Below are 13,562 nucleotides of genomic sequence, written 5' to 3'. Positions count from 1 at the left end.
CGCCCACAGCAAAAGTCAAGATGATGAAGGATACAAGTGGGATGGTACGTATGAACTGTAATACCTGGTTAACTCGAACTGGTTGAACTCAACATACTGATTTCCAAAGACGAATTTGATTCCCTTGTAGCACAAATATTGCTCATCGTTTGTGAGAACAACGAAAAACTCGACCTTTTCGATGATCCAAAAGACTTCGAGTTCATAAGATTTGAAGTGACATAGTTTTTGACATTCTTGCCAGTCTTATTGTAGTGGATCCACTTGAAGTTTGATTCGTACAACGGACTAAACCATTGGACAGAGGATATTGACCTGTGAATGTATGCACGAGTTAAGAAGTGTGGAGGCTAAGCTAGGGTATGCGTACTTATCTTACACTGAGATACAATGCACTTGATAATCGAGGGTGGTACGCGCTTTCCCTCCAGATTCATCCGACATATTCTTTAATTCATTAAATCCATTACCCAAGTATGCCTTTCATGATCTCCCCACGCTTCAGATCTCCCTTGTGCTGTGTAGACACGGGCTTAAACATGTCATGAACAGGTTACTAAGAATATATTACTATTGTATGAAAAGGATCCTTTCTGCTTTTCTGTGCGAAACGGTTCCATCTGATATCCCCCACTTACAAGGACTGGTATTTTATTGCCTTTCGCATTAAAATTTGACCGTATTTATCGATAAACCTGTCCCGCGTGAAGATCCGCAGACAAGGAGATACAGTTGAACACGCAATTTTCTTACTTGGGGTACATCACGTGGTAGCCGCCGGTGCCTTTGCTTATCTACTGCTCATGCGTGAATAAACGCCTATATATAGTTGTGTGATAAATGGAATTCTTATCGTAACTTTCTGAAACATGAAAGGGTTTCATCCCTTATGCATTGACGAGCTTGTGGAATTGTATACACGTAAAGCATGCGGTTCAGTCAAGTTGATGGATTCCCGTGTTAGACGTACTTCCTTTAATGTCAACAGTTTTAAGACTTCTGTAACATATGATATCAAGTATATGATGCATTGATGATATCACCAGCTTATTGGGGTTTAAATGTTCTGCAAATATTCCTCATAAGGTTATACAAAAAATGTATGCACGAGTTAAGAAGTGTGGAGGCTAAGCTAGGGTATGCGTACTTATCTTACACTGAGATACAATGCACTTGATACAATGCACCTCTTAAGGATAGGAAATAGAAAATGAGATGTTAACTTCAGTTGTTGATATAAATGATCTCATGTTCTTTTTATTGGTTTTTCCAACGATGTTATTATCGGCTAAACAGCAAACTGGCTGCATACCTGTTGGGTAGACTGTAAGAATATTGTCACACTTTCGACTTAATATTGGGAAGATAAAATTAATGGCCTATAAAAATCCAGATTTCGCCAACGAAGCTGGTTTTTCATTACTGAGCAATACTATGAGATTGTGACAATGGACTTACTTTTTATGAGTATATTTCTTATTGAATAATGTCTATTAGATATGCGGATGGAGGTACGGAATATTTGGAGGTTTTGTAAAATATTTTGGGAGTGAAAAGTAGTACTTGAAATGGTTTGACACACTGAAAGAAATAGTTACAGTGGGATTTTTTGGGTGAGCGAGTGAGACAGTGCGGTTTGACGCCGTGTTTAGTAATATTCCCGGTGGGAACACCAGAAATGGGCTTCGCGCATTGAACCCATGTGGGGAATCGAACCAGGGTCTTCAGCGTGGCGAGTGGACTCTGTATCTATTAAGCTACCCCGACGATCCTTGAGGAAAGAAACAACAGCTATAAACAAACGTAAGAATACATGGCCATCCTCGTCTCTCTAAAGAGTGACTTTACTTTTATGCCGCTTTTATCAATATTCCAGCAGTACCAGGGACGACATAAATGGGTTTCACACATTGTACTCTTGTGAGGAATCAAACGCACAACTTTGGTGTCACGAACAAACGATTTAACCACAGTGCTACCCCATCGGCCACTCCCTCTGAACAATATGATGCTTTCTTTCAATATATTTTCGTCTCAAACGATAAAAGCACCAGCAACTCCATCTACTTGTATACCCGTGAAGATTCGAACTAGAAATAAAAACAAACTGGATCGGCTGTTCGGGCTTCAGATCCTTGTCATTGTTTCCCATTAGGGTAGATCGATGGTCATGTGGAAAATCAGTGGAAAATCTGGTCCAGACTCGGTTATTCACAACCTCCCCCCTGATAACGTTAAGTTAACGCGACGTTAAGCAAACAAACAAACCACATCCAAAGGGAGATAGAAACAAACATTCAGCATATGTCTTCGTGAAAACGCTACCACCATCGACATCGTACACAAGAAGGGCTGGCCCATACATCAACAAGACCATCATTTTTCCATATGACATAAAGGAAGCTCTGATTGATATCACAGTGCTATCAGTGAAGAGGTTTTAGCCAAAAAGAAAAATACATGATTTTGAAAGCAATGGCTGTTGCTGGGCTGATTTAGTCGACGGGAAAGTTTAGCAAAGACGTAATGATACATCTTAATGGCAATGTCGACAATCAATACTACATTCAATACCTCCGTTATGCATCGTGCTTGGGCATATTGAATAGCCGTCTTTTCAAATCGGTTTAGAACACAGTTTGGGCAAGGAAATATGCGTTCTGGAAGTGCGTCCCTGCTTGGTCCTTGTGTGGGTTGTATTTGTGGTATGGTTTCCCTTTCAACAGACTGCAAACGTCTCGTGTTTATGACATACACGTTTCTTTATATGTTCTGTTCAAATAATCTGCTCTCTTTAATACACAGTCTCATTTGACGATTAAACTGCTAACTTTCTAGAATAATCATTATTTTGTTAATGGTGATATTGAAAGATTGAATTAACTTACAAACAAGTGCCGTGAGAAAATGCGTAATTCAACTGAAAGTAAAATGTCGTTTTCCTGTATAGATTCACCCTTCACCTTTTATTCCCAGCTAAATGTTAATGGCTGTTTTACTGTATCTAATTAAAAATGTGAGCAGTGCCAAATTTGTATGATAAATTCATAAACAGTCAAAACTGCTGTTCAATATTAGATTCGCTTTTTGGGGTATTATGATTCAGAAATGAAACACACGTATATATCTATAAATCATTAAACGTATCCTCACCATGCCAATTTAGAATAACAGATAGTATTAATTACATGAAAATATTATTTATGTGTAAGCGATCACATATTAACTGATGTTTTCACCTATCACTTCCAATTTGAATGGTGGACACTTTGGCCTTGACCTTCCCCGTTAAAACCTGATACCGGTCGGCGTGACTATCTCACCCGTTTAGCGGATACTTGGAATTATCATTCCACACTTACACTGATCCCTTGGTGTACCTGCGTCGTTATCAGTTTGTTTGAGTTACGTCTTCTCCACAGATAAATATCTGCTGATAATAAAGTAAAGTAAATTTAATAACTTCTTTTCTTTTCGAAACACCCAAAGAATGCACTTAATTCTCATGAATCTAAACCTAGCATGTACCGGTGAGTCTCCGAGTTATGTATTGGGAGGATTTGAACAGTAGTTCACAAATATCACGGCATGCTTGGTTTGTGTGGGAGGAAATCCCGATGTAACCTCGGTAGAAGATGTTAACATTTTGGAAAAGCTCCACAGGTACGGGTAAACTGTTTTCATAATCTAGGCAAATCTCGGCTCATTCCCTACGGTCATAGGATCCTGTCGCACTCAAGAGTTTGAACCTTTCTCAGAAAAATCCCTTTGGGAACCCCTTTGCGATCGAAGTGTACATAAAAGCACATGGTTAGTACAATAATCAACGTGCATGTCTAAATACAGGATTACAGGAAAGCACACGAGTTGAATATTTGTGATGTGAATATTTGTAAGGCATAACGCAAATACGATGTGATCGAAATAACGCGATTTCCTCATAGAATAATTTTGCGCAGTTTGATGCATCTTTTACAGTGTCAAAGTTTTAATTTGATTTATGCACAGAAATTACATTATGTATTTGTCGGCGCTGAAGGTTCACGACGGCTCAACCTTGAAGTCACCTGACAATGTAAATATAGCATGAAAACCACCAAAGCAATATGCATCAAAATATGCAACACCTCATCCTCGGAGAACCTCTAACATTTTGGTAAAACTACTCTGTGGATTATGAACGTGTTAAATTTCGGGATAGAGAGATAAAGAGAGAATAAATATATATTTCCTTTACGATTGTTTATTCATGTCACCTATGTACGTATAACTCAGTATCGCGACATAACAAAATGTGTGGTTGTCATTCCAATGCCTCGCTACAGTGCATGACAAAAAGGCTAAAGATCGTGTTGAAATGTAACTTTAAATTTGTTTTAGTACACAATGCCATTTTAGAAAGTGATGAAATTTAATATGTTATAACTGGGATTACACTGTCTTTGTAAAGTACAGATTCTAGTACTTTTGTTGGTGAGTTTCATCCTGGATTCGCACTGGGTGTGGGTTTGAATCCCGAGTGGGACTCACCCAACAAAAGTACTAGAATCTGTACTTTACTGAGAAAGAGTAATGCCAAATATAACATAAGTTCTGTTATCTTTCTTTGTTTTTCTTTTCTTTTTTAAACTTTATAGTCTCAGTTGTTTTTTTGCAAATATTTTGTTGTTTTTGCAAATATTGAGAGTGGATGGTGCTACTGGTAAATAAGGTATAGGCCTCTGCAAACACCCGGTGATTTTCAGTGATCAATTCGTGCAGTTTTCAACATTGTTTCATCTCCTAAGCCCATTGGAATCGCTCGTACGTGTGAGGTATGATAATCAACACTGACGCTTAGATCATCCAAACAGAACTGTGTGATTCCATTTTCAGCTGTGTAAATCATTTATCGTTACAGAAGTATGACGCAAGATAAGGATAACAAAAGCTGTGGCTAAGAAACGATAACAATCGTTTATAGTAATGTGAAAACTGCAAATATACGTACGTTTATCCAGGAATGACATTTTACTGTGTGGTTTGCATCTGAAATGTGATGCTAATGTTTGCCTGTGAGATTTCTCGAGAAAAACACACGGAATTCAAACTAAACCACTGAACCAGATTCGCAAGCTGCAAACACTTTTCATATAGCAGAGGAAGTGTAATTTCTGTCATTTTAAAATTTTAAGATACATTTTAAGTGTTCTACGCATTTAGCATTTGATGGTCTATCCTAAAAAGATTTGTACTGGTAGCCATTGCACGTCCCTTTGTTGTACTTCAACGGGCATCTGCCTTCCCTAAGCCTGAGCGGTCAACCGTTACCAGGCGGGGAAACAGATGTGAAACAATCTCATGCTTGTCAAAACGTGTTTCACTATGATTACATCATTCAAAATCATTGTACTTTTTAATGTGGAAGATATTGAAAGGACATTTTCAAATTTAACGCACCATTGGTAAAACAAATATGTCTCCTGCAATTCTTTAACTAGTATGGCATGTTTCCATGTTTCTTTTACAGGTGTACTGTTAACTTGCCTGTGCATGTGTTTGTGACGAGTATCATTAGTTTGACAGAATATGCACACCTTATGCCACACGCCTGATAGCTGTTTTGGGCAGTAATTCATAGAATTAAATGTTTATGGTGCAGTCGGATTCCAAATAGTGGAGTCTGATTTTATGAGTAAGTGAGTGTAATTTTACGCCCCACTCAGCAATATTCCAGCTATGTGGCAGCGGTCTGTAACAATCGAGTCTTGACTACACAATCCAGTGATCAACAATCTGAACATCCTACAGGTCCGGAGCTTATCAAAATAGCGGTACCCTGTATTTTTAAAAGCGGGGATGAGTACAAAGCCTTCATTCTGTCCATCTGTCCTTCGGTCCCATCACTTCGTCTCTGTCAGTTGGTCAGTCCATTCCTTGATATAGTTACATTTAGACCAAGGTAGAATACATTTGTGAATAAGATGCTTCCTTTCAAGATATTTTGATCTCTAACGATAGAAGCACCAACAACTTCATAGGGTGTGACCCCGACTTCCCAGTGACTGACATCACGAGTATCGATCTTTGCAACTGGGACATGGGGACGTGTCAACCAAGTCTGCGAACCTGACCACCCGATCCCGTTACGAAAAGCACGTGTTGCTGAAGACCAATTTTACCCTGGATCTCGCAAGAGCAGTAATCGTTACTCGCCTCTGCATATCTCCCACGAACACCTGGACATCCATTCATATCCATTCACACCTGATTGTGTGGAGCAATTGTCATATCCTCTTTGTGTACAGTATCAATATTGTAGAGTGCGTGAAAACTCGATCCCATTTACATTGTTTAGACCGACCGACATGGACAATATCATAACTGCACTGGAACATGTTATGACGTCGTTCAAGACCGACTAACAGGAAATGGTGGTGTAAACACACCATCGTTATCGTAGAGGCTTACTGAGAACTGAGTGTGTTGGCTGCAATCGGTGCAATCGGCGACAAGTGAGTTTTCTTTCCAGCACGACCCCTGAAGATCCGGATTAGAATTGATCTTCAGTAACCCGTGCCTCGTAAAAGGCGACTATCGGGATCGCTGAGTCGGTTGACACATGTCATCGGTTTCCGATTATGTAGGTCGATGCTCATGCTGTTGATCACTGCTTTGTCTGGTCCAGACTCGATTAATTACAGGCTGTCGCCATATAACTGGATTATTGCTGAATACTGCGTAAAACTAAACTCACTTTCTGCAGTACTGCATTTTGTACAGCACGTGAGTTTATTGACTAACACTTAGGTTTTTTTTCTATGTACATCATTGTAACAAATAATCACATTTAAACTGAAAAGGAACCCCGGGGAGATGAGAACCTGAGGAAATCTAGACTTGCTTCATATTGGGCTTTATAATTGCAGGGGTCTAGGCAGTAGGGGAAATAATGCGGTTCAGGAACTGTAAGACCGACTAGTGAGTTTAACCCCGCTTTCGTCACCACCACCACCATCATCATCATCATCATCACCACCACCACCACCACCACCACCACAACCATCATCATCATCGTCGTCGTCGTCGCCGTCGTCGTCGAATGGTGTGGCCATTTTAGTGGAGATTAATAGAGGTTAAACTTCAAGAGTATCTATTTGTTCTACTAAAGCTGCTGGTTACAATGGATTATATCGATCATGACCGACCTCGATTAACAGCATAAATCAGTGTAACTGGCATACAAAACACACAACTGGGTCGATTCAGTGGCGGACATATATACGTGAAGATCTCGGGCGTAGGTAGCATGTCGTACAAACAGCGATAAATAATGCAGTATTTTGTTGTGAAAGTCGAGGTTCCGGTGTCTCAGCGAACCTGTCGACTTTCCACGCTGAACGCTAGCTATAGTAGCCATTAACTGAATCAAAATGTCGGGGATCTAATGTTCTTTATATCCTTGACACATTGTTGTTATATTCAGTTCACTTGACAATGGCTTTAAATACGATATTTTGATATAAGTCGCTTCAGCTTAGTCCAGTTAACCCACACAAAATGCATTTGAGAAGCTCACAGGTTCCAAAGTTCGATTGTCACGCCGAAAGTTCCAAAATAAAATATACTCTACAGGTACCGCATATACTCTACAGAAGGTTTATCCCCTAAATGATGCAGTGAGGTTGTCAATTACCGTATAAGTACGTAAAACCGACCCAAAGTCAGTTGCTGGAGATAAATACCTTTTCGTGAAAATAAATTAATTTAAATATATCAATATAAATATGAATTCTTTCCATGATCGCTGAAACATGTTTTAGAAATAAGTGGAAGGAATATGGTCCTTAGTGCCTTTAACAATTCATAAACAAATTGGGAATACCAGAATTGGGCATCACACATACTGCCCATATGGGTAATCGAACCCGGGTCTTCGACGTGACGAGCAAACACTTTAACCACTAGGCTACCCAAAAGCCACTGCACCGAGGTAGGAAACATTACACGGACGTTTCAACCGCTATACTACCCCGACCAGCTTAGTCTGCTTTAAAGATGACACCACGTGTTGGAGCACCTGTTGCAGACAAGTGACAATAAAATGGCCTTCCCACACTATACCCACCCGAGAAATCGAACGTCGGAAAGACAAGCGAACACATTAACCATCTGGCTCCTCAGCTGTCCTCCTTATGTCTAATAATGCCGACACTAACACAACGACACCCGTTACTGTTACAATACCACCTAGTGTTTCTATGTCAGTCTAAGATTTGAAATAATGTAAGATCATTGCCGCTTCCATTTATGGGGCTGATAAATTCTTAACATTAACAGAAAATGATTAATTACGGTGTGTCATGATTATCGATAATTTGTTCGCGAAAACAAAGCCAACCGTAAATGCAGCGGAATAAAACGAAGCAGCCACATGTCATACGCGTCTGTATAGGTAAAGAAGCCGATCGATAAAGGCAGGATACAGATTTACAGAGCTTATAGCATTATACATGGCTCAATTTGATTATATAACACTACCATGGGATATTCATAGGTCATTTCAGTACCTCGTGGTTTCAGGGCATTCGATTTAAATCCATATACATGAACATATTTATATTTAATGATTATGTTCCTGTTATTTCGGGTCATCTACGCAGAGCGAACACATTCCAGCGTACGGAGTTCTAATCCAATAAACACCCTGGTAGTGAATATTGGTTTGCCCTTACCCGTCTACAATCCTTGGTTTCACAAAAATCGTAAATGTGACAGAATACCGGATTACTTTTTTAAACTATGTTAACACAAATATGTATATCATGTTTAAAATGTGAAACAGTTAATATTTTATTACAAAATGCGTAATTTTTCATATAATATAATACCTGAAATGTTAGGTGCATACATGTCATGCTAAATGAGACGACAACCCCCAAAGAGTACCATTTCAAACAATCGATGTCCGTATAAAAAAAATTACAACCAGATACATTGACAGTCGTTTGACATTATTAACTATGATGCTCCAATATGCACTAAATAATACATCGCTTTACGCCAAATTTGGCATCCACTGACAGTAAAAACACTAAACACATTCATGTGTGGCTGCGTTGTATCATTATTGAGACATGTATGGACGGACGGACAGACAGACTGACAGTATCCTACTTTAACGGAATATTACAGCTGTTCACATTTACAATCCTTAACTTTTTGACGTGATCGATCGTTCCCAATAATAAATATTTAGTTATCTGTCAAAATTTTCTGAAAAATCGCTTTTCAGGTGAATATACACTTCGGCATGTGAATGGCATTCATCGGTCGCATGATACCATTGTTTCTTGTTTGCCTGGGGTTTTTTTCTAACGTATGAAGAAATCTTGCCAGCTACAGAAAGATGTTGTCGCTTTCAAAAAAAAAAAAAAAAAAAAAAAAAAAAGAAGTGAAAAATGTCCAAAATAACCAAGTGCGACAATGCGACATCTTGGTCATCTGTCGCATTGTGGCTTTGACTCTGTTTTCTTTGACAACACGACAAAGCCCATTCTTTGATTCCATCCATTACTGGTGTATAGTCTGAAGATGGATTCCCAAGTGACATGTCTCGGATGATGAATTGAAATTGAAATAAATACCTTCATGAAAACTTCATGATAATGGTACTTGAATAGTTCGGTTGTCTCTAGGCAAAATAAATAGTTCATTCAAAACGACGGTCTATCAGCTGACATTCAAACTATCGCGGTTTCACAAGCAATGCGCCACACGATACGTCCCTACTCATCCAATAAAACTCCAACCCATGTAAAGAAACCTAGCGTCATTTCTATAATCATATACAAGCACAAAGAATCTGCTGCAGTATGTATAAACCAGCGCTCATCTTCGAATCGAAATCCAAGGCACGTTAAAAGCATTTCCCGTGCTGCCGACCCGTGATGAGGCATCGCTCTTGATGTTAGGAGCTCATGTAGGCTTTTAGCCTGTATGTAATATACATGATAGTAGATGCCATGTTTGAAGTTTGTCTTTAATATCTTGTTGTGGTGATCATAACGGGTTTACATTATTTGAATGTTAATCCCCGGATACATTTATCCAAATAATAGCATATCGGTTGAGTGCTCGTCGATTGGTCATTACGTAGCTTGTGTATGAGCTAATAGTTAAGCAGGGAATTCCCTACGTCCGGTGCTACGTAGATGATATACTCGTAGAGAGTGCTTGAAATAATTTGTGTACATTACAGCATCCATAACTTGGTTTGCCGATTGTTGGGTCTTAAATTGAAAGTTTAATGTAATATATTTATGTTTGCAGTTGTATAAATATCCCTTGGCGGTACACTGACAGAGACGCGACTAGTTGTGTCCGACTCCGTTAGCAGGGTGCCGGAACAGCCATGATATAATTAGTGGTGATGTCCTGCTGGCCTTATGGCTAATGGTTCAGCTGTACTTTCTGTTGATCAGGACTGTTACCCCGCACTGTATCTAGAACCAGGAAACAGCAGGCACCACATATAGCATACTAGCCACGCCATGACGCCCTACTGCACCCCACCCCACGCCAGACCAAAACACGCCACACCACACCACACCACACCACACCACATCACACCACACCACACCACACCACACCACACCACACACCACACCAGTACACACAAAACCACATCACACCACACACAGAACACGCCAGGCAAATGTACAGCTCTCACAGGGCTGTATACCCTTAACTGTCACGCCTATACCACTGTTATACAGTTATACCACTGTCACAGAGTTAAACCACTGTCACGGAGCTATACCACTATCACCGAGCTATACCACTGTCACGGAGCTGTGTCACGGAGCTATACCACTGTCACGGAGTTAAAACACTGTCACCAAGCAATACCACTGTCACGGAGTTAAACCACTGTCACCGAGCTATACCACTGTCATGGAGCTATACCACTGTCATGAAGCTATACCACTGTCACGGCATCACACTACGGCTCAGTGCCCTCACTCACCCATCACCTCGTGCAATAAAACTGTTACGTGTTTAAGTATGACACACGGTATCGCTGTCGATGAAAGGAGCTGGTCTCCAGTCTCCCGAAAGCATGGAATATAAATGATGTATATGTGATATTTGAAGTATGTATTCTACACTAAACAGTGACCTATCACGGCTACACTGAATGGAAGCATTAATCCCTAAGTACCTGTGGAATAATACACGCCACCTTGGAGCTGGAACCTGCCACAGACAACTGTTATTCTCAAACCAGTCATTTTGTGATTAATTAACCGCCAATCATACGCGAGAGTATCCCGTATCCATTGCGTCACCGTTGAATAACACAGTAGTCTTATATTCCGCGTCATATACGTAAACAAAGAAATAAGGTGAATGTTATCTCGGCGACATCAGACCCATCTATATTAAAATATTTATTGTTTGTCTGTCTATCCTTAAACGTTTACCATCGATAAGAATAAAGTGGAATAATTGATAGGGTTGTGGGTTAACACTCATCGTCGATTTCATAATGCGCTTTGTAGTCTGTCGCTAGATTGTGGACAGCTGAGACAGCGGATGAACCAACAGCGATGCATATACACCTTCCCTTAATGATTAAGCACCTCTTGATCTGTTAATGTCCTTAAACGCTAACGGGGATATTGTTCGTGTCTTCTATAGTAACAAGCTGTACATAAAATCTTCACACCTTCCACTTCCGTTTCCACTCTAACACATTAACCATCATTATATTAACTCACATAGTCTGAGAGAATGCATGTCATAACCATACCTTTATGTATTCTATAGTGATGAAATAAAGGAATAGTGGGTTATTGGTCATAAGTTCTTAATATTATGCAAATAGTTTTGATCTCGTTCTTAATGCAAATGTTTCAACTGTTCATCTAAACTCATTAAAAATGTTAATGGCTATAGGCCCAACTTCTAGTCAGATTGTTTGTCTATGTTTGTCCAAACTGACTCGACCGAGACGACTGGACATTGTAGCAGATATGTAAGATAGACAACGTACCTGGCACCTGCATCATGACGACGAACACACCAAGCCCCGCTATAAACATTCCAGAAAACTCCATAACTCGAAGCAACACGAAGCACACGAAGTTTCCAAATCACTGATTGTAGGTACTCCTAATCAGGACCTCGCAACTCTGGTACTCCTTGCCTATCCTCGATGCCTCCGTGGAGACCAAAGATTTATCTCTAGTGCAAGATCGTCAAGGAACTTCCTTTAATTGCCTCAGTTCTTCCAAATTCGCCACCAGTATCAATGAAGGCCTTTAAAAATTAACATCTCGTGGCTAGCGGCTGTTAAGATGACATTACGATAGATGATGGTCAAAGAGTTGGATAAGATACGTAGCTTTCGTAGCTAATCTGGCTCTAGAATATTCAAGTCTTGCGAACTCGTTGACTTTATTTACGAAAGCTAATTAGACACTTGCCAAAGTTGCCATCTGAGCCTTTGATAACGTTCTTTCAAATAAAGATAATTAAAATTACCCTCAAGGGAAATTTCACAGAAATGATGAAATAATATCATCCATATCAAAAGAAGGTGTTCCAAGTATCCAAAACAAAATGCTCCAGGTAAAGTTCCAGGAGACACGAATTTCTGACAATCCGTTCAGAAACACAACTGTCTTGGGAGAAACAAAGGTGCTTACATGTGTCAATTAAGACCGAAGTGTCACTCATTCACTACCGCTGGCGTCCGATCCCTCCTACCGATGGTGCTAGTAGTAAGTCCTCTACTGACGGTACACCGAGGCGAGCGAGAGCGAGAGAGTACTGGAAGATCGGTCAATTGCTGGTTGGCTGAATGGGACTGTGGCTGATGGCGGGCGGACGGGCGCTTCCCTCGGCTGTCGTGAGGGGACTGAATGTAAGACAGCTCACAGAGACTGGAGTATCGACCGCATTAACATACAGTTAGCAATCATTTGTAAAACAAATATCAGCAAAGACAAATACCCGCAACATCGCTACATAACTAAGTGATACAAGAGTCGTAATTATTGATGAAGAAATGGACCCAGCGGGATGGTGGTACCGTCAGACGTTGTTTATAATTTGTATTGAACATCAGCTGATCAGGAGGCTTGAGAGAAGGAAGCGGGAAAGCAGGGGAAAGTCGTTGGTAGAGGTTACAGGGTGTGATTTAGTTGATTCACCACGTGTAGGTGGCCTAGTATGTTTGTATAAAGAATCAATCCGTTCGTGATACACAGTCAACATATGATGCCTTCTACTCTGGTCTTAGGCTACGACAAAGTAAATACTTGGTATGAGAGAGTTGAATTTTACGCCGTTTTCATTATTATGTCAGGTGAATATCAATGCCCATCAGATTCACGTGGGAAAGGTCCAAGAAAAGTTGGACTAAAATGAAACAGGTAGATATAAAGGTCATTGGCATCTTTATATTTATGGACTAGTTCTGACATTATCTTGGCAATTCTGACTTAAGTTTAATAAGTGTTTCAGCGATAAGTCTCAGGATGTGATTTTTTAATATCACGCATCTTACAAAAATC

General features: G+C 40.0%; 1 protein-coding gene across 1 annotated transcript in view; it reads right to left on the bottom strand.

Annotated features, from left to right (window-relative positions):
• The window catches only part of LOC137274509 (uncharacterized), a 108,736-nt gene extending 96,556 nt beyond the window's left edge, over positions 1-12,180 (bottom strand). The window contains exon 1 of the mRNA XM_067807732.1: positions 12,038-12,180. Within this exon, the coding sequence (XP_067663833.1) occupies positions 12,038-12,101 (64 nt within the window). The 5' untranslated portion in view covers positions 12,102-12,180. The remainder of the gene's footprint in view (positions 1-12,037) is intronic.
• Positions 12,181-13,562: the final 1,382 nt, after the last annotated feature.

The sequence above is a fragment of the Haliotis asinina genome, chromosome 2 (assembly GCF_037392515.1).
Source record: "Haliotis asinina isolate JCU_RB_2024 chromosome 2, JCU_Hal_asi_v2, whole genome shotgun sequence".
NCBI classification, from domain to species: Eukaryota; Metazoa; Mollusca; class Gastropoda; order Lepetellida; family Haliotidae; genus Haliotis; species Haliotis asinina.
This window is presented reverse-complemented; position numbering and strand designations above follow the sequence as displayed.